Source organism: Astatotilapia calliptera, chromosome 9, assembly GCF_964374335.1.
Source record: "Astatotilapia calliptera chromosome 9, fAstCal68.1, whole genome shotgun sequence".
Classification (NCBI taxonomy): Eukaryota; Metazoa; Chordata; class Actinopteri; order Cichliformes; family Cichlidae; genus Astatotilapia; species Astatotilapia calliptera.
Genome location: NC_137430.1, coordinates 16,387,949 through 16,413,335, shown reverse-complemented (window position 1 = coordinate 16,413,335; position 25,387 = coordinate 16,387,949). Strand labels below are relative to the sequence as shown.

Genomic DNA, 25,387 nt, shown 5'->3' with positions numbered 1-25,387 from the left:
CATAACCACAATGCACAGAGTGACTCACAGTGTTTGTTTGCTGTTTGCGATGCTTTGTTTCCAGCACTGAAATGGCCACTTATGGGCAATTAGTCATGCTGAGTAGGCAGAGGCTTCACCTCCACTTCGTCACTGACTAACGCAAGACACTATATGTTGGAAAGGAAGTAAAGTGAGCGAAAGCATCGAGAGGAGGCAAATATTTTGTTCCTTTTAGGAGCTAGACTGCAGAGGGTTTAACACACAAATATAATGGGGATTAAACAGGAGCTTTGATCCAATACTCTGAGGTTTGTAGCATTTTAGGCCTTTAACAGTTATGTAGATACATGAGGCAATTACAGCTCCTAAATGCTTTGAATAATTATATTCCTGAGATCGAGAAGCATCTTACTTGCTGGTTTGCAACATCTTGCTGATCTCCTACTCAAGAGATATTCTCCTGCAAAGTCATGCTCTCTATTTTTATGCAAACATAAAGTGCACATTCATTCAACATTGCTTTGCAAAGGTCCTGCTCTTGAGTGAGCAGCCAGATTAAAGCACACTTACTGATATTCTGATCTTCCAGAACAGTTACATTGGAGGAAAGTGGATTATTTAAGCAATCTCCCATCAAAGTAATTATGAGGCTGCCTTTCTGTTCAGCTTCTAAATGACCTCTGAAATGTCTCGTGGAAGAAGAAACCACCATGTTTGGTGGCAAGCATCGAGAGTAATTTACTGTACGAGTGGTCCCAAATGGAAAAGCTTCCCCAGGTAAAACTAATTCATAGAGTAAAGTCAACAGGAGCAGGATATTTCCTCTGTTACCCGGAGGACACAGAGACAGGTTTGGGTCAATATATGGATCACTGAGGATATCCTGACTGGTGATTGTCGCAGGTGCAAAAGCAGTTTCCTCTTATGTAAGTACATCTCACGCACCTGCTGCCTTCCTGGATGCACAGTCACGGCGTTTTTTACCGAGTACATGTGAAATTGTGCAGACTGTAAAATACTACATTGCAGATCTAAATTCGGACATTCTCCATAAAGGCTTTTCATCTATGAAATAAACTTCCAACAGAAATGAAATTGATTCCTTCTTTTACGTCTATTAAATCTTTTTAAATAGAGGTCAAAGGTTGGTTTAAATGTAAAGTAAAGCTGGAGTCATTTTGATAAATTTTATTAAATATTTCAGTTATTCATCATTTTGGAGGTAATTGTGTGCATATCTTTATTGAGCTAATGCCTGTGTGTTTATTGTAGTTTTGTATTTATATTGTATTGTGGTTTTCTGCAGTTGAATGATGTAACTCTTGTTTGTGCATCACTGGGTATAAAAGCCCAACAGCAGACAGATAAATCAAATAAAGACATGAATTTATAAATCGTATTCTTTTTACTGCTGTTATTACTTACACTTATCTAAATGGATAAGCAGTAAAAATAATAATGTTTGGATGAGAATCACAGAAGATGCTAATCTTAGGGATTTGTGTAGTGCCACTAAATCACTCATGGGGTTGTTGTTTCGAAAACATCACCACCTCTGAAACTGTGAAGCTTTTGTATGTGAAAAACATGTTTTTTTTTAAATGACCTGTTTAAAAAAACATAGTGGTTTGTGTCTTCATAAACTATGCTATTATATTATTATCGTAATAACTTGAGTGAGGTTACATTTTGAAGGCCCCCTGGTGGCTGACGTTGGTTAACACCCTGTCATTTTTTCCCTAGTGGGTAGGATTCACAATGGTAAGTGTTTTGTGCCTGTAAACTTCCACTTATAGTACAAATTGTTGTGTTTTCCACCCCCAAAACAGTTACGAGTTTCCCTGACAAAACAGTCATGGATCAACTCATTCTGCCTGCTAAAAATGGGATTGTGATTCACAGACCATTTATATGGTTTTGAAGGGTGACATTTGCCAACGGACGAGATCATATACAGTGCAGCGAAGCCCTCAGAGGACAATAACCTGAAATGCCATCGCTGAGAATGTGGAGCTATAATCTGCTTCCAAACACATAAAGACAATGACTGTCACAGCAAATAATACCCCCACACAGCTGCGTTTGTGCACACATGAACGCTGTAACTTCAGCATGTGACATGGATAGAAGGGGGGTGTGCTTTGCCGTCCCTGTTGCTCCACTTCAGCCATAACTCCTCAGCAGGCTTTACCTGTTTGACTGCACGTTCACACAACTCCTGTAGAAGATGACTGCACGAACATTCCCACAGTTCCCACTTGTGAACATGATGAGCTTATGGCAGCTCTCAATAGGACATTTTAACAACCTAAAACACCCCAGGCTCACCGACTTTGCTCACCTCAGATTTGAGGTAAATGCGGGGTCATATAGAGAGTGATTCAGCAGCAAAACATGAAGCATGCACGTTAGAATTAAGTGTAAAGCTTTTAATAAGCTTTTTACATGCGCTTACGACCAGAGGATTTTGCACGTGAAACCTTAGAATGACCCTCAGCTTCACACTGGAGCTCCATACTAAGTGACCCACAATACCAGACTGGAATAGTACTGGGAGTCTTGATGCTTCATCCTCCTTGACTGCTTTCAGTTTAGTTTAATCCCTGTGATATGCATACTAACTGACTCTTGCATCCCCATTACAAGATAATTGCAGTTTATGTTATGCAGAGAATTGGCCATCCTGCTGAACTTCTACACACGGTCAATTTAGCACCCCCTACCTCGCCTTTGTTATAATAGTCCACAGGTAGAACGTTTCAATATATTTGTTAGACATGTTTGCTTCCCATGGTCTAATTAAAGCTTGCAGACAAAGCAAGTAAAACCACAGTTTAACAAGCCAGACAAGTTATTTAAAGCAATCTCCAAGCAATAAGCACTGAACCATAACAAGCACGCTTGGTTTAAAGTGAACCGCTGAATATCAGGCATGCAGTCATATTCACTCTAGTTAAAGAAGCAAAATGAATAATCCCCAACCGTGACCATCTAGAAATAATTGCTAAGTCCATTTATTTATACGCCGGGGTCTTGCAGTGATGCACTTTATATGGTTTAATGATGTATTGTTTACTATAATTTTATCTGCGGTATTATCTATTTCAAAACAGAAGGTAAGTAATAAGTTTGAAGGTAACAAAAGAATAACTGACATTAATGATATTTCCAGTTTATGGTCAGAAGTAATTTAATGCCAACAACCCATTTCAAAAAAGCTGCGGCATGTCTCTATTTTACTCTTTTTTAAGCATCATCTGTGAGCATTTGTGAGCTGAGGTGAGGAGAACAGTAGCTGCTGTTATAAAAATAATACGTTTTCACATTCTTGCTTTAAATTGGGTCTCAGCTCCTCAACAGTTCTGGTCTCAACGTGCCAAAAGACTTTCTCTGCAAAAGACATTATCTGTACAACATCTGTATATAGTGTTTAGCGTTAATTAAGCTTTTGCAGATGCCATGTGGACTAATGCATCGCCATACTATCGCAGCCTTAGAGCTGGGACGTCTGGCTTATTTTTAGCCTGGAAATTATCTTTTAAAAATCATTGAGGTTCTAATTAGAATAATTAATTACACACATTTCCAGTTTGCGTCTTTGGGTCCAGTTTAGGTCTTTAGTTGCATTTGAATATGCAAAAAACATAACACTTTGACATTCACAACCCATTTTAAAGTCTGAATAAGTATAATTAAAGAGAGACTTGCCACTGCAGCAAGTCTTGAGGAATAGTTCTCCAGGATTTCTCAAGGTCTTTCCAGTCCTTTTTTGGACATTGGCTGCTTTTTCACTCATGCTCAGTCGAGCTCTTGTACCTCACCATTCTCACCAGTTTTTGTTTTTGCTTGTTAAGCCACTTAACACTGACCTATGAATCATTCAAGCATCAACAATGCACCTAACACAAGGACTGAACCAGTGTTGTCTCTACATGTAACTAGTAGCCGGTTGCTACTAAAAACACATAATTTTCTCCCAATTCTTTGGTTACATCAAATTCCGATGTTAACACAATCTGACAGGGATAATTTTTCGTGCCAACAAGGCCATGCCCAAAAACCTTGACAAAAACTTAGCTTGTCAGAATTGCACAATTCCTAAAAAACAAACAAACAACAACTTATATTGTGTATTTCCATCAATAATTGCACATGTTTTAATAAATGACTACCTCTATTTCCCCTTTTCCTGCAAAATATGAAGAAGGGTGGCTCAAAACTTTTGAACAGTACTCTATGCCTGCAGATCAACGGTGGGGCCTCCATTTTTCCAGTACATAATCTATCTAATAAGTGAAAACAGGGTTTAGTATGTGCGATAAAATATGACTTTGAAAAATTGCCCTGGCAACATCTGCTGCAAATCCAGCATCTTTAATTACACTTAGAATAAAGTAAGCATCAGCACGGCTTGATTTATAATACAGGCGAAGTAGCCCGTAATTGCAAAGTTAGGTGAACTCTTTATTTTGCAAAAAAGCATGTAGGGCAACAGCCCAGAAATTGTTTTTGTGAGGCACTAGTGTCAGCATTTCCTAAGACAGAGCACTAATACAGAGAACAAGCAGCCAGGTTTTAGTGCTGTGGTGCTTTGGCAGAGCACAAGGCAGGACTAATAATGGATATGCAGGAATTGGAATGATTTTCTAAAGTCCATCTGTTTATGAAAAACAATTTATATTCAAATCTTTTCTTGAAATGGGTTTTAAAAGTAATTAATTAGTGCATTACGTAACTTATGTGAAAGTTAATTAAGCCAGACCATTGCAAGAGTGAAGTCATCTAACGATTTGATCCATCTGACAGAGACTTGGGACGAGCTGCCTCACCCTCTCTTTGGTTAATTGCACAGTGAATGGCTTTGTGAATGAAGCAGTCAGCCAACACAGCGCCTCCTCCCCCAACTCTCCCCATGCATGAGCATCAGTGCCAACACTGGAGCTCGGGATGCCCAGGTGCCTGCAGAAAAATGAAATGTGATATTGCGTCAGCAAAGCGCGGAAACAGCCCCAACTAGTTTCTCTCCAACCTCGAAAATTTCATCCCTAAATATGAGTTCACGCTGTGCGCCACCAGGGAAGAATCAAGGTTTGGGTGCCAATCCCTGACCTCCCTCGCAGTGCGTCCTCCCCTCCCTCCTCCTTCTTCCTCCGTGTAATACAAACCTCGTGATCGCCCATTCAGCGGTTCCTACGTCCGCTGCTTTGGGGGTGGTGGTGGTGATGGGGGGTGGAAACACAATAAGCTGACTAACCGAGGGGCAGGAGAGGAAAAGTATCTGGGAGACGGACAGGTGTCGCGGAAGTTTACACTTGCAGAGGCGCATCCCCTCCGCGTCTTTCTCTCATTATCTGGAATAACGTGAAAGAGACTGTGACTGGCGGTCATTCGGCTCCCACTGATCCTGTGTAAGTGATTCTCCACACCGGCTCACCGAATAGGCGAAGAGGTGAACGTTAGCCCGTTATAATGAACAGGCGTAAGAGGCAGGAGCCTCGGTCAGGTGGCTGATTTTGAGATGCACGATTTAACGGCTCGGCGATTCTTGCATACCTCAGTATGAAAATGCTGCCAGCCCAGCTGCTCGTGCAAGAGCTACAGGAGATCTTTGTTGCACAGATGTCATCATGCGATCGCAGCTAACGTGGCAGCCCGAGTGAGATGAGTATAGGTGCTGGTTTTAAATGAGGGGAAAAAATGCGGTATTTTTAGCCTGCGAGGTGCAGGTGAATTTGCATCATCACAAGTGCTGGAAACTAAAAGCACGTCCAGGCAACGCACGGCGTGACTCATCTCTTTAAATTGAGAAACTAAGACTCTTCGGATTAATCAGAGTAAGCCATCAAAAAACAACTAAAGTCACATTTTTGAGTCTGAGCCACTGCAAGAAGGAAAAAAACTTTAATCCCCAGGAATGTAAGCTGGAAAAATCCTTACTTGGCTGCTACTCTGAGTTTGGTGTGCAGGTACAGGGAGCTGTTTCTCAGTGCAGCTGTTTGTGTTGCTTTGTTGTTGTTGTGGTGCCGATCGTCACCTGTTGAAAGTAACACTTGGGGACACCTGGGTCACTTGGGCGACACTCCCCCAAATATTTAATGAATGAGTGTGCTATTCTGAGGCGTTCATTCAAAGAAAAATGAAGATCACCCAGCAAAAAAATCACACTTAGTGCTCATGTTACAGTAGTGCTCAACACTTAGTCACATCCAAAATTACCCAGGCAGATTTAATCAGCACCTGTTTTTATTTTAACACTTCACGGTTAATGCCTTGTGTTGTGTGTCTTCACGGTCTGGTCTCCGCAGCCTCTTGTCTTGCTCTGCATAAAGTGGTAATTGGCCTGTTAGTGATAGATGTGACACAGCAGGTAGATGTCAAACAGGGACGAGTGATCGTGAGCTCAGTGGGGATTTTAATGCTCCCACGGTCTTGATGTTAGAATATTCTTTGGCAGAGTTAACATTTGTTGCCATATTGACCATGGATGGCTGCTTTGGACCAGCTGAGCCGTGGGAAAACAGGCCATGCTTTTTAAGCCTTCTCTTTCCTTTTATTTTGGTTGATTATGTTCATAGAAAGTAGAAACAAGATGTTTTTTTAAGCAGCAGTAAAATCACAGAAGTTACCAGTAAAATAAAATTCAAATATTCCCGTGACAGTGAGCCAGCATGTGTTGTACCAGGACCGGGGGCCTGAAGCAGGTTAATTGAATTTACACAGCTTTAATTTTCCTAGTTTATCTTCTTTGACATAGAGTTTATAAATGGCAACAATGGAAATAGTAGAAAAATGATAGAATGGTCAAATATGATGTAGTTAATATTGCTTTTTGTCAGTGTTGCTGCATTCGCTGCTCCCAAAGTGGCATTTAGTGTTAATGTGGGGTGAGTCGTTGCTGAACCAGCTAACGTCCTTAATCTTAATTACCCTCTTGTCTGTGGTTTATATTGCATGTCTTTTGTGTCAAATTATTGCATTTATGCCATCCTATCATTATATCACAGATAATCTCTCCCCAAAGGAGGTTTGTGTTGTTTGTGAAGAGTCATGTTTTAATATAAAAAGTGATGGCATTTTATTGGCATTGAAGATTGATACTATACCCAGTTGTGTAATGCAACTTTGTTAGTTTTTACAACATTACGTTAATGATTTACTTCACGAAGAAAGCAGTTCCTGTCCCATTACTTTTGTGTTACTCTGCAACATTGTCTCACAATTACCAGTTAACAATAAAAGGCTGAGGCTATATGCCCACACACAGACACAAATCCCTATCCAAATGAGGACACGTACACTCTTTTAAATGTACGGGTTCTGACTACAGCGTCGGTGATGCTATTGTAGAAACTGAGGCTACAGTACTACAAGCCTGACTGTTTATCATGGTTGCCTCTCTGGGTTTGGCATTGCATTGCAAGTTCTTCACTAGTAGCTTTGTGTTAAAGTTCCCTTGCAGATGATTGCAAAGAGTCAATGTTCCCTTTTAGTGCAGTAAAAATGGAAGCAGTTTTTATCTTTCCACTCCTCAAAAGTTGTAGACTGCCCTACTATTTTTATTTTCCCTGCAAATTAACTGAAATCAGCTGATTGTAGCACAAGGGCTCAGGAAAAGTGCACATTTGATGATTTCTTTCTTTTCCCCCATCATTCAGATAGTTGAAGAACTCATGCAACACAAGTAACAACTTAATTGTTTGAATTTAGCACCATAATGGCTCATATGTACTGAGTTATATGCATTTTGTTTCTCCAAGCGTTTCTAATACCAATTCTGCCGTTGCCTTATACGCTTCTCTTTCCATTGTAGATTTTAGGTTGAATCGATATTCTCACAAATTCATCTCTAATGACAGATCTGGTCATGTAGAGCTGTTTAAAATGTTGTTTTGACATGCAGGATTCACTGTATCTGTCCTAAACTAAATCTGGTGCCACAGTTTTTATTGCTTCTCTTTTCTCTCTCTTGGCAACTCTTGATGTCATCTTGACGGATAGTGGTCATATCCCAGGTAGCAAAAACACCTTGAACACGTCTGTTTCTGCTCGCACGTGGCTGTAAGAAGACAAATGACCAAAGTTATACACTGAGAAAACAGTGAGCTGTCACTCTAAAGTTTCAAGCACAGTGTAAGACAATTTCCAGCTCATATTCCCATTCAAAGCTGCATCACACACACAAACTGACTGATCTGCAAAGTCAGTCCGCTGTATTTATCTTCTGTCCAAAAAGTAATTTCAATGAAGTCATCCTCAATGCACTTACCTCAAGCTGTCACAAAAAGCTGATGCAATGGAGAGTGTCTAAAACAAGCAGTTCATTTAGCGCTTGGCTGCACCTGCCCTTTTAGCGCTCCAGCAGGGCCTTGTCCTCAGCTCGCCCCTCCTCTGCTGACTCTCCGAGGTGACAGACAGCAGCAGCAGAGCCAAGTGCTTTGCAGCACGGTGCAGGATGAGTCGTTTTTCTGCATGCTCCTGTTTATTTAGGATGATCTAGCATCTGCATGTCTGCAGTTTTCTTAAAGAAATGATTGATGCAGATGGTGTGTCTTGGCGAAAATGCAGGAAAATGGAGGGGTTGTATTCTGTTCTCCTGAGAGATGCATCAGTGTGACCTATTTTCTGTCTGAAGTGATTCTCTGTGCTCTCAGAGTGTCAGCCTGAACATGTTTGCTCTAGTAATCTGACAATATTACACTGGTGCACCCCATTGTTGTGTCAGTCAAAATGTGACACTAGTAACAAATCCTGTATTTTTGTGACTTTGAACAGAAAGAGAAGCCTCAGAGTGGATGCAGTTATGGTATAACATCAATATTCAATATTTTTATAATAAAGTTTTACAATGTCTCTAATGGTTTCAAACACAGAAAGATGCTATCATTCATAAATTACCTTTACTAAACGATGTATTTTTTCTAGTCACCTGACTGTCTGTTGTGTATTAGGTAATTGTATTATTTTGGCTCAAATTATGTATTTTACAGATAAAATGTATATGTTTCTCAATCAAATAACACACCCAGGTTTCTAACAGCGGATTTTACCTGGACGGATAAGGGACCAAGGGGAAACTTAATGTTTGGATGCAGCTTGTCTGAATTCATGATAAGAGTTTCTGTTTTATCTGACTTTAATTTGATAAATCCACACATCAGTGTCATACTATCAGGCAGACAGACTGTGAGGTTGAGAAGAGGTTAGTGAATTTAACTGGGAGGTAGAGCTGTGCCTCATCGGCATAGCAGTGTAACAAAATATTATTTCTCTGTGTAATGTGTAAAGCAAGGATGTTTTCAGTGCTGCAGCGTTAGTCACCTATTTCTGACTAATTTCCGCCATCAACATCAACCAACCACATGCAACTACTCACTAATCAGCTGGGGAATATACATTTTTTCCAAGCAACTGGCAGTTAGCATGGAATAACCACCAGTCGCTCGGGACTGCCAGTAGGCCCGTGTGACTATAGCTTAAAGGATTGGCTGAAGCCTGTGTTGAGCTACCTTAAACCTGTGTTTCATGTGAAGTCAGCAGGGCTTGGCGGCTTTGGTTGCAAAAACAAATTAAACTGGAGGAAAGGAATAAAAGAAAATTGCCTTACTTTTATCCTAGTAATTGCAATTTTTTTGCAAGTTTTTAGTATTATTTGATACAATATGGTATTTGCTGGTGTAACTAATAAAGGTATCCTATCTTAAGAAGTAAAAACATGCAGATCATGTTTATTCAGTTCAGTATCCCATCTTCACTGAGAACACTGAACGGATTGTGGACCTTTGAACCACTAAGACAGTTTTGTGTTGGTGAATGCAGGTTTTTCGTTTTGTCTTTTCATCTGTGTGCACCACACCTGTGGTATTGACTTTGGTTTGTTAGTGATGCTGCAGATTAGTGACTCTACTCCGTGTGGGAAGCTTAAATTTGAGACATAATATGCACGTGTTTGTGTGCATGCATGAATTGCATGTTGTTGGAAATTATCAGTGAAAGTAATAATGAACTGAATGTGTGTTTGCAGCCATCAAGTATATGCGTCACTAAGCTTCAAATGCAGACACTCTCATGCATAAATGCTGCTTCATCCCTATCCTTGACACCACTCACTATAAAAAGAAGGCCTAATAATTGCCTTCCTTTGTGGCTATACACTAATGGCCATATAATCATAGTGTATTCATCTTCTCTATACATCAAAAGTAACATGGATGCAAGAAAAATAACTTGTCCTAATAAGCCACTGCTGCTGTAATTTGTTCCATAGATATTAGATTGATATTCCAGCTGCTAATTTAAGCAGTAAACATGGTTTAATGCAGAATTGAGATCAGCATGATTAGTTTTCAGGTGAGAAAGTGTGTTTTTCCCGAATTTATCAACTAGATGTGAAGAAATGCAAAGTTAGTAAGACACTTGGCACAGCAGTAACCTCATTATTGGGAAATATGCTATGTTTTTTGTTGAAACAGTGTTTCAGTATTTGTTACTGCTCCGATCAAGTAGTAAAGTCAAGCAGGGTAAGAACTGTGTGTGTGTATATATCATTTTATTGTGACATCACTCAGTGGTGATTTTTCTCTTCTGTAACAATCATTATCTTGTACTGAAGACTATTTCAAAGTTATTGAGACCACAAATTCATGTGGAGAAAAATGCAGAAGCGGGAATTAAGTCAATAGAAAAGCAGTGTCATTTTTCTCATAGACTTCAGTGCAGTCTGTTTTTTTTTCTTTTTAGCAGCCAAGCAGTCACCCCCTGCTGGTGATTAGAAAGATTGCAGGTTTAAGGTGGTTCAGACTGGGTTTTACTTTTCCATCTTTCATATACAGTCTGTGGTTAAAGTTTTAAAATCAGAGAAAGAAGACAATGCAGGTAAAAAAAACAACAACCCAAAACATCCTTTCTAGAGATTTTTTTTGTTTTGTTTCACCTCCCAGAAAAACAAAAGTGAATGCCAGCCATATGATGAGTACCATTCATACTTTTAGGCACCTGCTGGCATGTGTAACTCTAAGTGTGACTATTTTAATATCTTGAGTGGAAAAAGAAGTGTGATTCTGATAGACTGGAAAGCCTTTACAGAGGTCTTTCTTCACAGTGGCTGAATGAAAAGCAGTGGTAATGTGACAGTGTGCTTACTCTGTGTGATAATAGAATTTTGAGACAGAGATTTTACTGGGGTTTATTTATTTTTTGGGCCACCGTGCTGATAATGTGAAACTTCAATTTGTCAATTGTGTATGTTCACATTTGTCTTTTGGGATCAGGTAGATTACAATTAAACATTACAAACCTATTAACAAACTTAAACTGAGACTATTACATAAACCAAGTATGACTGGCTCAGTTTTATTTTCAGAAAGTTTAACAGTGTGTTGGGGTGAGCCAGGTCCTGAAGTGACTGGAGGAATGAGTAAGAAGCAGGACTGAAAGGGAGATGCGCTGTCAATAAAGCTATTGGTCCAATAATAGAATGGACATAATTGTCTGGTCTTCTGAGTCATAGCTCTCTTCACTGGCAGTGCTCACCCATCTTGTTTAGGCTCTGTTGTTAATGTTCTCCTCCTGTCCATCTCCTCATCTGTCTTCGCTTCTCTTTCTGTGCTGTCATTACTGTTTTGGTCTTGTTTTTTTGTTGTTGTTTTTTTAAAGGCAACCCCTCTATGTCTCCGAGGTTCTATTTTTACTTCACCATATGTACTAATATGCTAGTTCATGCACCATTCGTAGAAATAAAATCGTTGCAAGACATTTTATTTTTCAGATAATGACATAAAAAAATACTTCAGATGGTCAAGAGGGCCAGTTCAGTGACTACAATCAACCGAGGCGAAACTTAACAGATGGCTGTCGACTACAGCCGCCTGTTCTGGCATCCGCCTGTCAGTCAAAGGGGCACCCGCTTCTAAAAATGATAACTTTAATCCTTAATGCTGTTTAAATGTGTGAATTCTACATTTTATTTGTAAATATAAAATATTATATATTATCATAATATAAAATATTATGGTATGAAAGGAAAAATTAGCTAGAGTGAGCAGATTTCTTTTAAGCATGGTTACTTCAGCTCTGAAAATGGGCAGTTTAACATGGGAATCTGTGAAAGCCTCAAGTGGAGAGAAGAGGAACTGCAGTTTTGCAGCTTCCAAGGAAGATGCTTGGCTTATCAATAGTCTTAGCCAACATAGACTTCACTCGATATTCACTTTTCAGCCGAGGTTCATCCTGCAGGCAAAGCAACCTGTGACTCAAAAGTTATCCACAAGTCATACGTGGTCGACTCCTTTGTCACGTGGTGTGAGCAGAATCATCTGCAGCTCAACGTGGCAAAGACCAAGGAACTGATCGTGGACTTCAGGAAGACCAGGAAACACTTGACCCCTGTTTCAATCCAGGGGGTCAGTGTTGACATTGTGGAGGACTATAAATACCTTGGAGTACACATTGACAATAAACTGGACTGGGCTAAAAACACCACAGCACTTTACAGGAAGGGCCAGAGTCGTCTCTATTTTTTGAGGCGACTGAGGTCCTTCAACATCTGCCAGAAAATGCTGAGGATTTTCTATGAGTCTGTGGTGGCCAGTGCGATCCTCTATGCTGTTGCATGCTGGGGGAGCAGGCTGAGGGTCGCAGATGCCAACAGACTTAATAAACTGATCCGTAAGGCCAGCAATGTTGTGGGGATGGAGCTGGACTCCCTCAAGGTGGTGTCGGAGAGGCGGATGCTGTCCAAGATAAAGACAATGTTGGATAACACCTCCCACCCACTCCATGACATGTTGGTCAGTCACAGGAGCTCGTTCAGTGAGAGACTGAGATTACCGAAAAGCACCACTGAACGACACAGGAAATCATTCCTGCCTGTGGCCATCTCCCTGTACAACGCATCCACTTAACACACTGTTTGCTGCTACAGCTACACATGTTTCTTTTCCAAATATTTATTTATAAGTGACTTATGTATGTATGTATGTATATATATGTATATATTGTACTATTCTTAGTTAGCGTATTGTCTGTCTTGTCTTAATGTTGGTTTAAAATGGAGCACTGTAACAAAAAATAATTTCCCCCAGGGATCAATAAAGTATTCTGATTCTGATTCTGATACAAGGAAAGTTACACAGTCATTTTCACTGTGAGATGAGCATCATTCGGTGTTAAATTACTAAAATCCACTCGGACATACTCACACAGCATATAAAAGTGAATTTAATTAAAAAACGCACAATCCATTTTTATTTTTCTATCCGTTTGTCTTGTTCCAGGGTTGTCCCAGCCTCGGCCCCCAGAGCAGCGGTTCCTGTGCCTCTCCACCTCTTTGACTAGCAGCAGCAGCAGCTCGGTGTGGCGAGGGCAGGAACAATGGGCCGAAAGCTTGACCTGTCAGGCCTGACGGACGGCGAGGCTGAGCACGTCTTGAAGGTGGTCCAGCGGGACATGAAACTGCGAAAAAAGGAGGAGGACAGGCTGAGGTGAGATTGGAATTTTATATTCAGTGCCTATTTTTTATTTTGAGTATTTTTAGCACATTTGACAAGTACAGGGTGATGTGACAGGAACTGATGCAAGGCAATGTCATTTGCGTCTACAGCTGGCTCTTACCAAATCTCCTTTCTGCAACCTGCTTCTTTACTAGTATATTTCTTGTGCAATAAAATTTTTACAAAGTATATAAAAATTACATTTACTGTCTGCAAAACTAAATCTCTGAATGGTGCAATAACAGCTTGGCAACAGTGACTAGGCACAGCAGGTACATACGCCTGACTCTCAAGGACATTCAGGAGACTCGACAACAAAGACGCCCACATATGTTGAATATGTATTACATAGTTCTAATGTCTACTCCTTAAAAGGGTGTCTTTGTACACATTCTTCACGTCTACAGTTTGTCAGCGTCTGTACAGCTCATTTACTCTAGGAAGGGTTTATATATATGTTATCCATTTCACCAGAAAGGAAAGGAAAGAGGCTCTTTAGGCCTTGGATTAATGTGCGACTTTAGACACTTTATCAAATCGAGATGCTTATCTGATTTAGACAGAAAACCTTTTACCACATAAAGTTTACAATACTCTGCAAGCTAAAATGAGGTACATAGAAAGTTATGCCTACATGTTGCGGACTGTGACGATGTACAGCCTAAATAATGAGACCAGTGATTAAAAACTGCTGATCTGGGTGAAATTAAGATTTTTGCATTGAAATGAATGACCTGCTGTCCTTTTCTGGGTAAAGACCTAATGTTTCAAAAATGAATGCATGTACCAATTACTGAACGGGCCACTGTAGTGACTGTGAATTGAACTGGGTGCTATGCTACAATGGAAAGCCTCTTCGGCATGGCTTTTGTAAAGTAAAGCAGTCAAATAAAGCAGCAGTAAAATAGCTCTTCTTCCACACAAAACGATCCCTGTGAGCGTCACCCAACCCAATCAGAGATTTCATCAGATGATGGACCAGGTTATGTGTTCAGTATAAGTTACAACAGTGATTTTAAAAAGTACTGTTTTCATGACACAGAAAATTCCAACTGTAAATTCAACATAGTTCTCAAAAGCCAATCATCTTGCTTCCTAGTACACCTGTCACATGTGACTTTAGGCCGTGCAAAGCATGGAGCAAAACTGCAACTACACTTGGTTTTTTCCCAGTAAAACAATGACGAATGTCATGTTTTACCACATTAAATCTAGCTTAGTTGTGGCATCTGAAGCCTTGTTTCTATCAGGTGTTTTCCATCATGCTTATCCTCCACCATTAGATCCATATCATACAGTGTGGCTTTTTTTGCCAATGTTGTAACAGCAACAGCAGTTTCTGTGAGTTTATAAATGAAGTAAAGTAGCAAAGTAGTTTTTGTAACTGAGTTTTCAGTCCTGCTCCTCCTTTCGTGTTTTCTGCTTACAGGCTGTCAGGTCTGATAGGGTCATTATTTTGGCCCTCTGGTCTTTCTCTCATGTCACATCTTCTTAATTAACAAATGCTAGACTGCTTCCATCCCTTCAGCTCCTTTCCTTCACTCCCTCAGGGAGGAGTAAGAGCGGATTCAGTTTGGCTGTGACAGACATTAATAGGAGGCCGGCCATCAAACATATGCTCGGTTCAGTGTTGTTGTTTCATCGTGACTACAGGAGGAGGTTTGCCAGTGTATCTAATGCCACCACAAAATCCAGAAAGTTGTTTTTAGCTGTTTTTCAGCTGGAATTTAGGTGAACCCTATAATTTTTGAAACGCAAATATTCTCCTTTGACTGCCTCAGCTATTTTGTTGTGGAAATTTGATGTCTTTCTTCAGACTTGAACAGTGAGCCTCAGTGGTTTATTGTTCTTGAGTGAATGCCACAAGTGATTAGGCTCCTTTACTCGGAGCGCTAAACATCTTAGCTGTACTCAGAGGAGCAAAACAAAGTTGCTTCACAAACCAGAATGCAGCCGTCGGTTTGCGCTGCTCGAAACTCTACTTAGTTTCCCAGAATTAGTTTTAGAGCAATGATGCTGCATTCCCAAATTACTAGGCTGTAAAATATTCCCCCATCAGTCTGTCATGAATGAGCTGAAATAAATTATGACTCTCAGGCTGTTATTACTGCTGTTTACAGCAAGGAGATGAGCAGAATATTGATGATGTAATGACAGGGGAATATTTATTAGGCAACAATTCTTTAAAAAAAGCAAAGCAGATATAAAAAAAAAAAAACAACAACAATTTTTTTTTTCCAGAGGACGCAAAGTCACAGTTGATCTAAATTTGTCCCCCATGATAAACCTAGATTTAAGGGGTATTTCAGCCCAATTCAAATGAATTGTAGCCTGTAGTGCTATTTGTACATTAAGGTTGTTTTGATTTGTCATTTTTTTGAGTTGTGGAGAGACTGCTGCCGTCGGGGAGTGTTCTTTTTTTGCTTAAGTTGGTGATGTGTGACACAGCAAATCATTGGTTTCTAATGCGATGATGAATGTGATTCACTTCACCTGCCAGTAGTTTGTGTATAAAAATTGAGAGCTGTAGTTCTTAAATCTAAAGGAGTGTTTTAGTAAAGTCGACATTTAATCCAGTGACACAGATCTGCAAAAAAGAAAAATTTGCATGTTTTCAGCTGTCAAAATGGTCATCCATGTAATTAAATACAGAGGTACCCCCCTACCCCATTGAGCTTATATTTATAACTGCATTTTAGGCAAAATCTTACTGGAGTAGTAAACAGCAAAGCTCCAAAACAAATGTTTTCTTTCAATAGACCTTCCCACATCTTAAAAACTTGTCTGTTCCAAGCCTGTTCACAGCGTCTCATCTCTTATGAATTTTTAGTATCCGAGTCCAAACCAAGGTGAGCCTCGTGGCCTCACGGGGCAAAGTCGACCATCTCATTATAATGCAAAAATGCTACAACTGTCCTTTAATTTTTTAGGCTGAATACCACTGCTTACATTACCCCTAACATCATCAAGCTTCATCAGCCTGCACAGTCAAATGCTTTAGACTCTCTTAATACTGCCCATGGCTAAATACTGAACAAGGACGTGTTCTTGGTCCATCTCTCTCTTGGGAACTGTGTTTTGCTTTTTCTTTCTGCCTTCATCTAATAAATAAAAAATATTTGTGTGGTGGTCCTTGCATAGTTTGACTTTATACAGTTCCGAAAAAAGAGAAATCCAAACAAAAGAAAACAATCTGCATCCTGACCACTACCACGGCCAGTCAAGTTACGGAAGGAAGAAAAAGAAAGAAACCCCAAATCCTCTCATTTGCACTGGAAAATTTTCCGCAGTTTACGAATAGGAATATAAATCTCTCTCCATTTATATATCATTCACAGCAGGCTCCCTCTGCGGTTTGCATGGCTAACTCTTTTACGATTGATTTATGGTAATTATTTATTTATTTGTGAAGGAAGGCAGCCCTGCAGAGCTTCAAATTAGGCTGGTAAACTTTCGTAGGACAGTTTAAGGCTCAGCTGGCTCATTTAATGCTGAATTTAATTTTCCCTCATGGTGAATAGGGCTGTGCAATATGACCAAAATCTCATATCCCGATATAAGAATTATATCGTCCGATAACGATATAAATCACAAAAATTTAACATTTTCTGTAAATTCTGTGAATCTCGGGTAGCTCGACTTGCGTGAAGTGTTTCCAGCTGGGCGTCGTGTAGCTGGAGTCGAGTGTTTTAACCGATGCATGAAACGATATATTTTTAGACATAAGTTGTAAATTAACTGTAAACTTTTTTGCTTCTCATCCGTAGATACTCTGCATACTCTTTCACGTGATTCAGTTTATTTTGAAAAGTCTCAACAGCTTTATGGTAAATGGCCTGTATTTATATAGCGCTTTACTAGTCCCTAAGGACCCCAAAGCGCTTTACATATCCAGTCATCCACCCATTCACACACACATTCACACACTGGTGATGGCAAGCTATTGTAGCCACAGCCACCCTGGGGCGCACTGACAGAGGCGAGGCTGCCGGACACTGGCGCCACCGGGCCCTCTGACCACCACCAGTAGGCAACGGGTGAATTGTCTTGCCCAAGGACACAACGACCGAAGATTGTCCAAGCCGGGGCTCGAACCGGCAACCTTCCGATTACAAGGCGATCTCCCAACTCTTGAGCCACGATCGCCCCCCCCCCTGATTTTCTATTTTATGTAGAAAATAAAGAAGCGGTCGCGGTGGTTTTACCGTCTTTGTTGCTAACGACAACGCATAAAAGCAGGCGCTTGTCCGTCCGTAGTGTGGTTATATTAAATATAAGAGAAAGAGAGAACTTTAAGAAATTAATATAGCCACTACAGTGACCAACAAAACGATGAAAAAATGCTGTAAACGTTTATTTTGCGACATCACGAGACAAACGATGGCGTAAAATGAAAGGATAGATGTTTTTATATCGTCATCCGATATATATCGTTATATCGAACAGCCCTAATGGTGAATAATAAGAAATATTTGAAACACCTGACTGACTTTACCTGCTGTCTTATACACACTCAGATAAAATAAATTCATTAAAGAAATGGCACAGATAGCTATAAGTTTAGTTAGAGACAAGTAGTGCTGTTCTTTAAATTATTTAAAGTTTTAATGTTGGAAACTGCAGGTAGTCTATGATGTCTCCCGGCTTTACTGCTTTAATATTTTTAAATGAGTGTTTAAAACTATGTTTATTATTAATGTATAACACAATTCAATTTGTTTAGATAGTTACTATTCTGTTGCTGCTGAGGTCTGTTTAAGGTATACCTACATATGCTCAATTTCAGTAGTGTGATGACATGTATTTGTCATATTCAACACCTGGATGGAATTTCATTACATCTGTAACAGCTGTTCATTTGGGCTCGGCAATCAACAATTCAAAATCTGGTGGTCAAAGGGCACTGTGAACTCATGAAAGTCATTTGACCAGAACTCAAGAATTCTTACGCTAATGATGACAAGATTTCGCATTAATGTCTCAAAGAGAAAAAGTGATTTAACTTCAGGTTCTTACAATATACATATGCTCATGATGTATCTGCATTTTATATTTTGTCATTACTCTAATACAGCTTTAGATACACTTACTAAAGTTAGACACACTTAATATCTTTTATTGAATTTGCTGAAAGAATTCAGTGCACACGTTTGTTATGAATATGTGCAGACATGGACTTTAACTGTAAGTTGACTGGCTGGGTTATAACAGTGGGGTGCTAATCCTAGTTTCAAATGAAGTTTAAAGACATCTGAGGCCTTCATTAGTAACCCATAAACCAGCCATGCAGCTGTGATCTTTAATCTGAAAAATCAAACAAGAACTTAAATGTCATATTTGATTCTGTCTTGTGTGTGAGCTAGCACTGCTGGTGCTTGACTGACACTTCCTCCCAACTGCTCTTGTTAAACTTTGCTGGTTTTTATAGTGCAAAGCACTTTTTTGAATTACAGTAGGAAAAGAAAAGCTGAACTTCATGAAAATTGGGATGGCTAACTTAAATTTAAATGGCTTACTGGGAAACTTAAATAGAACAAAGCTATTGAAAATGTCATTACTAATACTTGTGCTTATCCTGCAGTGCTGTCACAGTTTAATATTGTCACAATTTTTAATATTAGATAAAGCTGCAGGGCAGCAGGGTGGTGCAGTGGTTTGCACAGCAAGAAGATCGTGAGTTCAATTCCACCATCAGCAGATAGGATCTATAATCAGGTCTGGTTGTACAGTGGGGCAAAAAAGTATTTAGTCAGCCACCGATTGTGCAAGTTCCCCCACTTAAAATGATGACAGAGGTCAGTAATTTGCACCAGAGGTACACTTCAACTGTGAGAGACAGAATGTGAAAAAAAAAATCCATGAATCCACATGGTAGGATTTGTAAAGAATTTATTTGTAAATTAGGGTGGAAAATAAGTATTTGGTCACCTCAAACAAGGAAGATCTCTGGCTCTCACAGACCTGTAACGTCTTCTGTAAGAAGCTTTTCTGTCCCCCACTCGTTACCTGTATGAATGGCACCTGTTTGAACTCATCATCTGTATAAAAGACACCTGTCCACAGCCTCAAACAGTCAGACTCCAAACTCCGCCATGGCCAAGACCAAAGAGCTAATTTACGAATAAATTCTTTACAAATCCTACCATGTGAATTCATGGATTTTTTTTTTCACATTCTGTCTCTCACAGTTGAAGTGTACCTCTGGTGCAAATTACTGACCTCTGTCATCATTTTAAGTGGGGGAACTTGCACAATCGGTGGCTGACTAAATACTTTTTTGCCCCACTGTAGCTGGTGAAATTGAAGTCAACTTTCCACAAAATGTAGTTTATAACAGTTAATTTATGATTTAACAAACAATCTATGATTATGAAATCATCTAAAAACTGGAAATGTGTTATCTTTGTGAAATATAAAAATGTAATATAAGTTACATGTAAGTAAAAAATAAGAAATTGGGAATGGGGCAAATACTTTGTCAGCTACCAGCTTTAACTGAGTTCCACACTACAGAGCTGAAATGATATGAAAATAAATCTGTAATAGCTCCTGTTTGCAACCTCACTGGACTGCATCTGAGGGGTGAGGGTGTGCTTCTGTGTGATTCAATTAGAGGGGGTGAGCTGCTCAACCCCTGGCCTCCACCGACTCAGTGGTCATCCAGCTGGAGAGGCTCATTATGTAGCAGCAGGCAGCTCAGGGGAGCATGGGCTTGGATCTACTTAACAAACAGCACAAGCACACCCAAGGGAGACAGACTGGGAAATTATTATAGATAGCAATCCACCACTGTTGCTTTGTCAACAGCAAGGCAATGGCTGGAGTTTCAGCCGCTGGTGACTCTTACAGGTAATTTTCTCTCGATGTTGGGAAGGATCCACTTCATTAAAGTGTCTGGCAAGTCCTTGCATGGATAGGGCAATTACTGTACCTCCAAGACTCATTTCAAATGCAGCTGTGGCAAGTCTGTCCCACCAGTTGAAAGGCTCTCCTTTATCCCAGCTCCTTTGTGTGCGTTGACCAAAGCAAATGGTGCTCTTTGGGTAAGTCTTAATTATATGTGAAGTTGTTGTCCTTTTTAGTCTTGGTGTAATTGCTGGCTGAATAGCAGAGAGTGATACTTTGCATCACCAGCTTTAATTAGTCAGTAAAATTGTGAATGGTTAAGTAATGAAGTTGTGTTCAGAGAAGTGAGCAGTAACTACTGACGTCTTTTTATTAGAGATCTTGTGATTGTTTGAAGCTTTATTCAAACCATGTGCTCCTGTTTTATTGTGCAGCTGTTATTATTGCGCATTAAACACATTGAGCTTCTGTGTAAGAGGGAATTTTTATTTTGTTTCTTATTTTTTTGGCATTTCCAACCATTAGGTCAAATGCTATGTGCCATACAAGCAAAGGCTTTGGCATCTTTCTTCTCATTTCTTAGTCAGTGGTTTCTTTTTAGCTCCAGTTGATGTGGTTGACAGGTAGGGACAGGTTCACAGGAGTCACACTGGGAGGCTGTCGCTCTGTCGGGGACAGAATGACCTCTATTTCATCCTCCTGGCTGCCTGTGTGGAGAGAGGCAAGAGGATAAAGATGAGCTTTGTAGATATATAAAAGGACAGCTTCAAAATGTATTATTTTTGAGCCAAGATGAAAGACAGCCAGGTTTGTTTGGTCCAAGTGGCTCCTTATTCACGAGGATCAATAAATTGGTGTAATTGGATTTCAGAGCGCATGCAGTAAGAGAGGATATTGCCCTCTGTTGCAGGACAGTCCCTCTGGGCTGCACTGCCATCTCCTCTATTAAAGCTGCACTAGAACTGGGGGGGCAGATGAGCCTTCTGACATCGACTTTAAGGCCTGAGGTCTTTTCCTTTCACAGCTTCGACTCGGATTTAAGTTTACACCCACATCTATTACACTGTCGTCCTCTAAATGCAGCAGAGTGTTGTTTTATTAATGTTTCTCTAATGAAGCAGGTTTCCCCAGACTGAACTAATGACCCCGACTTGTGTCTGCTGAGGAAAAATCCAGAAATTGCGTAACTGGTCGAACGCAGCTTTGAGGTTTTTGGGCGGCTGAATGGTTCCATTGTGTTTAACAGACATGCCTTATTCTTTTCTTCTCAGTGTCTAAGGTGTTTTTTCTGTGCCATAATCCACTTTTAGGCACCGCTTTAAAATTATTTTTAACACTTACAGTATATAACCTGTGCAGCAGCCAGTAAAGTAGGTCTTTGCGTAGTTTAATTTCAGCCTAGCTGTTGTTGTGGCAGTTGTGTTTTCTTGGCTGCGGTTCCTCTTTGGTGGGTATTAGCTGTGTTGTGTTACTGGTGTGGGTTATTTGTCTGACTCACATTGATGTGGATTGTTTTTGATGTGAAAGTGCTTTGTGTGTGTGTGTGTGTGTGTGCTGGTCTCGTCAGCAGCGTGTTGTACTTTATGTGTTTGTGTGCAGCAAGCAGGAAGGACAAATCCTTCTGACCCCATGTTTTTTTTCTGAAGCCACATTGGCCGGTGTTACATCAGCATCATTTTGTGATTATTTCACATTTCACGATCTGCCAGGGTGACATTACACTGCTCTGGTTATTGTAATTTATTTCTTTTAACTTTGTTTTAGACTTCAGAAAAGAAAAGCACCTGAATATGTTTTCTGCATAGATTTTTCACCCTGGCTACATCAGGAGCACTATAGCATTTAATGTTTCTTTAGTTGATCAGAGCTGCTAATTGCTGTGACCTCACTGTTGTGCGGTAACTGTTTTAATAATGCCACCCACTTCTGTGTGACAGGTCAGAGTGTTCTGTCTTTTAATCATATAAAAATAAATAAATAAATAAAATGCCATTGACTCATATCTCAAATAGCAAAGCAAGCTTCCCATTGTTTGAATGGCACAGTCTGCGTGCTGACTTCAGATCAGTACCTACTTAATTTGCTTACCTGTGTTCAGGGGCTGTACAGGTGCCACAGACTCTAATTTCTAATTAGATTTTAATATGGCTCTAAGTACACGACATTAATATAATTAAACTTAATTAGCAGAAGGAAATATAAGCCCCCTGACCACAGCAATTATACATGGGCGTGCTTATGCATACACTGTCTTGCTCTCTGTGTACAGACACATTTTTCTGATATATGGCTCATCTTATGCTCTTATAGAAAATAGCATCTTACCTGCAACTTCACCAATGTTTTTATTTACAACATTTAATCAGTTGGTGCTTGTTTAATTATTTCCTTTACTGGTTGTAATTTTTGGATGGATTGCAGGTCTTTTTTAAGTGTTAGAAATGGGGCTGCACAATACTGTGTTTGTTTAATCGGCATCATTTAGTTGCACCATGGTAGCCAATCATGTCTATGATCTGTTAACTTAAAAATAAAACACACTAGAAATCAGAAAATTAGAAAACTGAAATGTCTAATGAAATTTGCTGTGCATCAGCCGAGTCCCTGGAGAACAAGCATCTCTAACGGATGCCAGTTTACGGCGTCTTTTTGGAGGTAGGTTCTGATTTCCCCCGAGTGTGACAAATCAGCCGCTGTTCATCCCCTTGGAGCTGCTGAGCCAACAGGACTGGCTGATGAGATGGTGAAAAACAAATCCATCCTAGCTACTTGTGGCACATTTCCTTTCATAGCTCTTACGCCCCTTTAGCGTTTCCGGCTGACTGAGTAGATAGGTGTCACCTTGCCTGCAAGTAACCTGGCGTGTGTGTGTGTCTGAGAGAGAGAGCGCCAGCATGTGGTGTCTGAGCTTCAGCTAGCCAAGGTTCAAATGGAGGTGAACGGACCACTGCTTATCTTTGTCTTTCTCTGGATAAACCTGCTCATTTTCCCACCAAGATAAACTCGCGGGTTATCTGCAAGAAGACTAAGACTGATTCAGAGCAATAACTTGAATATTTCTCCTGCGGTCTGCTATGATTGCTTCTGCTGCTGGCAAAATGTCAAGTGCTGTTTTGAGTCAGAGCAAAATAGTTGGTTCCAACAGAATGATGGTCTTATCTCGCTTCTTGGTTCCTATCTCTCCCTTTTTGAGATTGGCTCATCTATTCAGTGTCAGTGTCTGATTCAGTCCCATTTTCCATTCAGTAGTATATCCTCTATGCAGCTATCTGTGGATGTTTTGCTACCTCAGTAGATACTTAGCAAGGTCCTTTATGTGTTTTAGATGGGCTGAATAATTCACAATCTGTTATCACCCCAGTCCAACTCTTCTTTACACCAAGGCTAAGAGACACCAGACTCATTTATCTTCTATCACAGGTCTACTCAGTGGTTTGTGCTGTTTGCAGGGTTACTAAGCAGCAAATACCCAGTTAGTTACCACATCTTCAGAGAAAATGGATCTTTTTTTGGGAGGTAAGGATTTAAGAAAGCGAGAAGTCCTTTGTGGGATTACATCTTTTTCTCGTGAGGATGGTGCAAGGATAGAGCAGCTGAAACTGCCAAATGGAAAAAATGCATGCTTAAACAGCATCAGCCTTATGCATGTGTTACGGGTCCCAGATGTGAAGACCACAATAACAAAAAGAATACAAATCTGTAAAAATAAAGGTAGAGTCTCAGAGAAAGAATCACAGGAGCACTCGTGTCTTTTCCCGAATTGCATCTCTTATTTCAGATCAACAAATATAATTTACATCCAGTGCTTTCACTTGTCAGATATGCTCAATAACTGTAAAAGGTAAATAAAAGGCATTTGGCAAATATATGCATCTATGGTCATTACATTTCTCCAGTCTACACTGTTAACCACACTATTCCTTCACTCATTTAAATCAGCAGTGCAGATAGCATATAATGCCTTAAACGTCTTATTGCTCTTTCTCACATATAGGGCAAACTCAAAATAGCTTATCCACAAATCTGATATAAGTGCATAAATCTTACTAGATTAGACAAAACACACCTGAATGTATTACTTTGCAATGTAACAACATAAATGTACATTCATTCTTAGCTTATTCTTAACATTTCCACATCACTTGAACCATAAAGTATATATAAGATATTTTAATCTCGAATAATCTGATGTCAGGGCCTTTACAGTTAAATTGGAGCACCACACACACATATTTGCTTGTTAAATGGAGTTTACCAAGTTTAAATACATCCCGCGGGCTGGCGAACTCTCGCGATAACTCGCGGTAACTCTTGCGAGACCTGGGGCTGCGCGGCTCGGCTTTACCACCGCTGCGGTGCCGCGCTTCAGTACTTTTCAACTAAACCCCACTTAAGGTTACATCGGCGGTGTCAACATAACTCTCAGTAAACACCGAAGTAGAACAAGGCACAAAACCCTCATACACTGTATTTTTAAGACGATACTGACCTGTAAAAATAAAGGTAGAGTCTCAGAGAAAGAATCACAGGAGCACTCGTGTCTTTTCCCGAATTGCATCTGAGAGGACAGGAAGTTGGTCCGCTCTAGGCAACCGCGGGCGAACGACTACAGTGTCAACAGTTCCGCTTATTATTTCTCACTTTTACTCTCCTCAATTGTTATGGACTACACGTAATGAATGTAAAATAATAATTGTCTTAATTGCTGACATATGTTTTTCTTAAAAATAATAAAATTTACCAAAATGTGGTAGCACATTTGTGTTCACCACACGCTCCCCAACAGCAAAAGTGGCTCCTGACACTTAACTTGAATTATAAAAAAAACCCTTTAAACTAACAAAGTCTCTTTACGGGGCGACCGTGGCTCAAGGGGTTGGGAATCGCATCTGTAACCGGAAGGTCGCCGGTTCGATCCCTGGGCTCTCTGTCCTGGTCGTTGTGTCCTTGGGCAAGACACTTTACCCTACTTGCCTACTGGTGTTGGCCAGAGGGGCCGATGGCGCGATATGGCAGCCTCGCTTCTGTCAGTCTGCCCCAGGGCAGCTGTGGCTACAACCGTAGCTTGCCTC

General features: G+C 40.2%; 1 protein-coding gene and 1 long non-coding RNA gene across 4 annotated transcripts in view; one reads left to right on the top strand and one right to left on the bottom strand.

The window, feature by feature from the left end:
* The first annotated feature begins 5,155 nt into the window (after positions 1 to 5,155).
* myripb (myosin VIIA and Rab interacting protein b) overlaps positions 5,156 to 25,387 on the top strand; it is a 131,590-nt gene continuing 111,358 nt past the window's right edge. For all 3 annotated transcript variants that reach the window (XM_026179407.2, XM_080306460.1, XM_080306459.1), the window contains exons 1-2: positions 5,156 to 5,390; positions 13,254 to 13,460. In XM_026179407.2, the coding sequence (XP_026035192.1) occupies positions 13,351 to 13,460 (110 nt within the window). In that variant the 5' untranslated portion in view covers positions 5,156 to 5,390; positions 13,254 to 13,350. The remainder of the gene's footprint in view (positions 5,391 to 13,253; positions 13,461 to 25,387) is intronic.
* Positions 20,781 to 24,909, bottom strand: LOC145431105 (uncharacterized). The gene is made up of 2 exons (XR_013911458.1): positions 24,805 to 24,909; positions 20,781 to 21,022 (listed from the first exon to the last, which is right to left on the bottom strand). It is a non-coding gene; the product is annotated as an uncharacterized LOC145431105 (long non-coding RNA).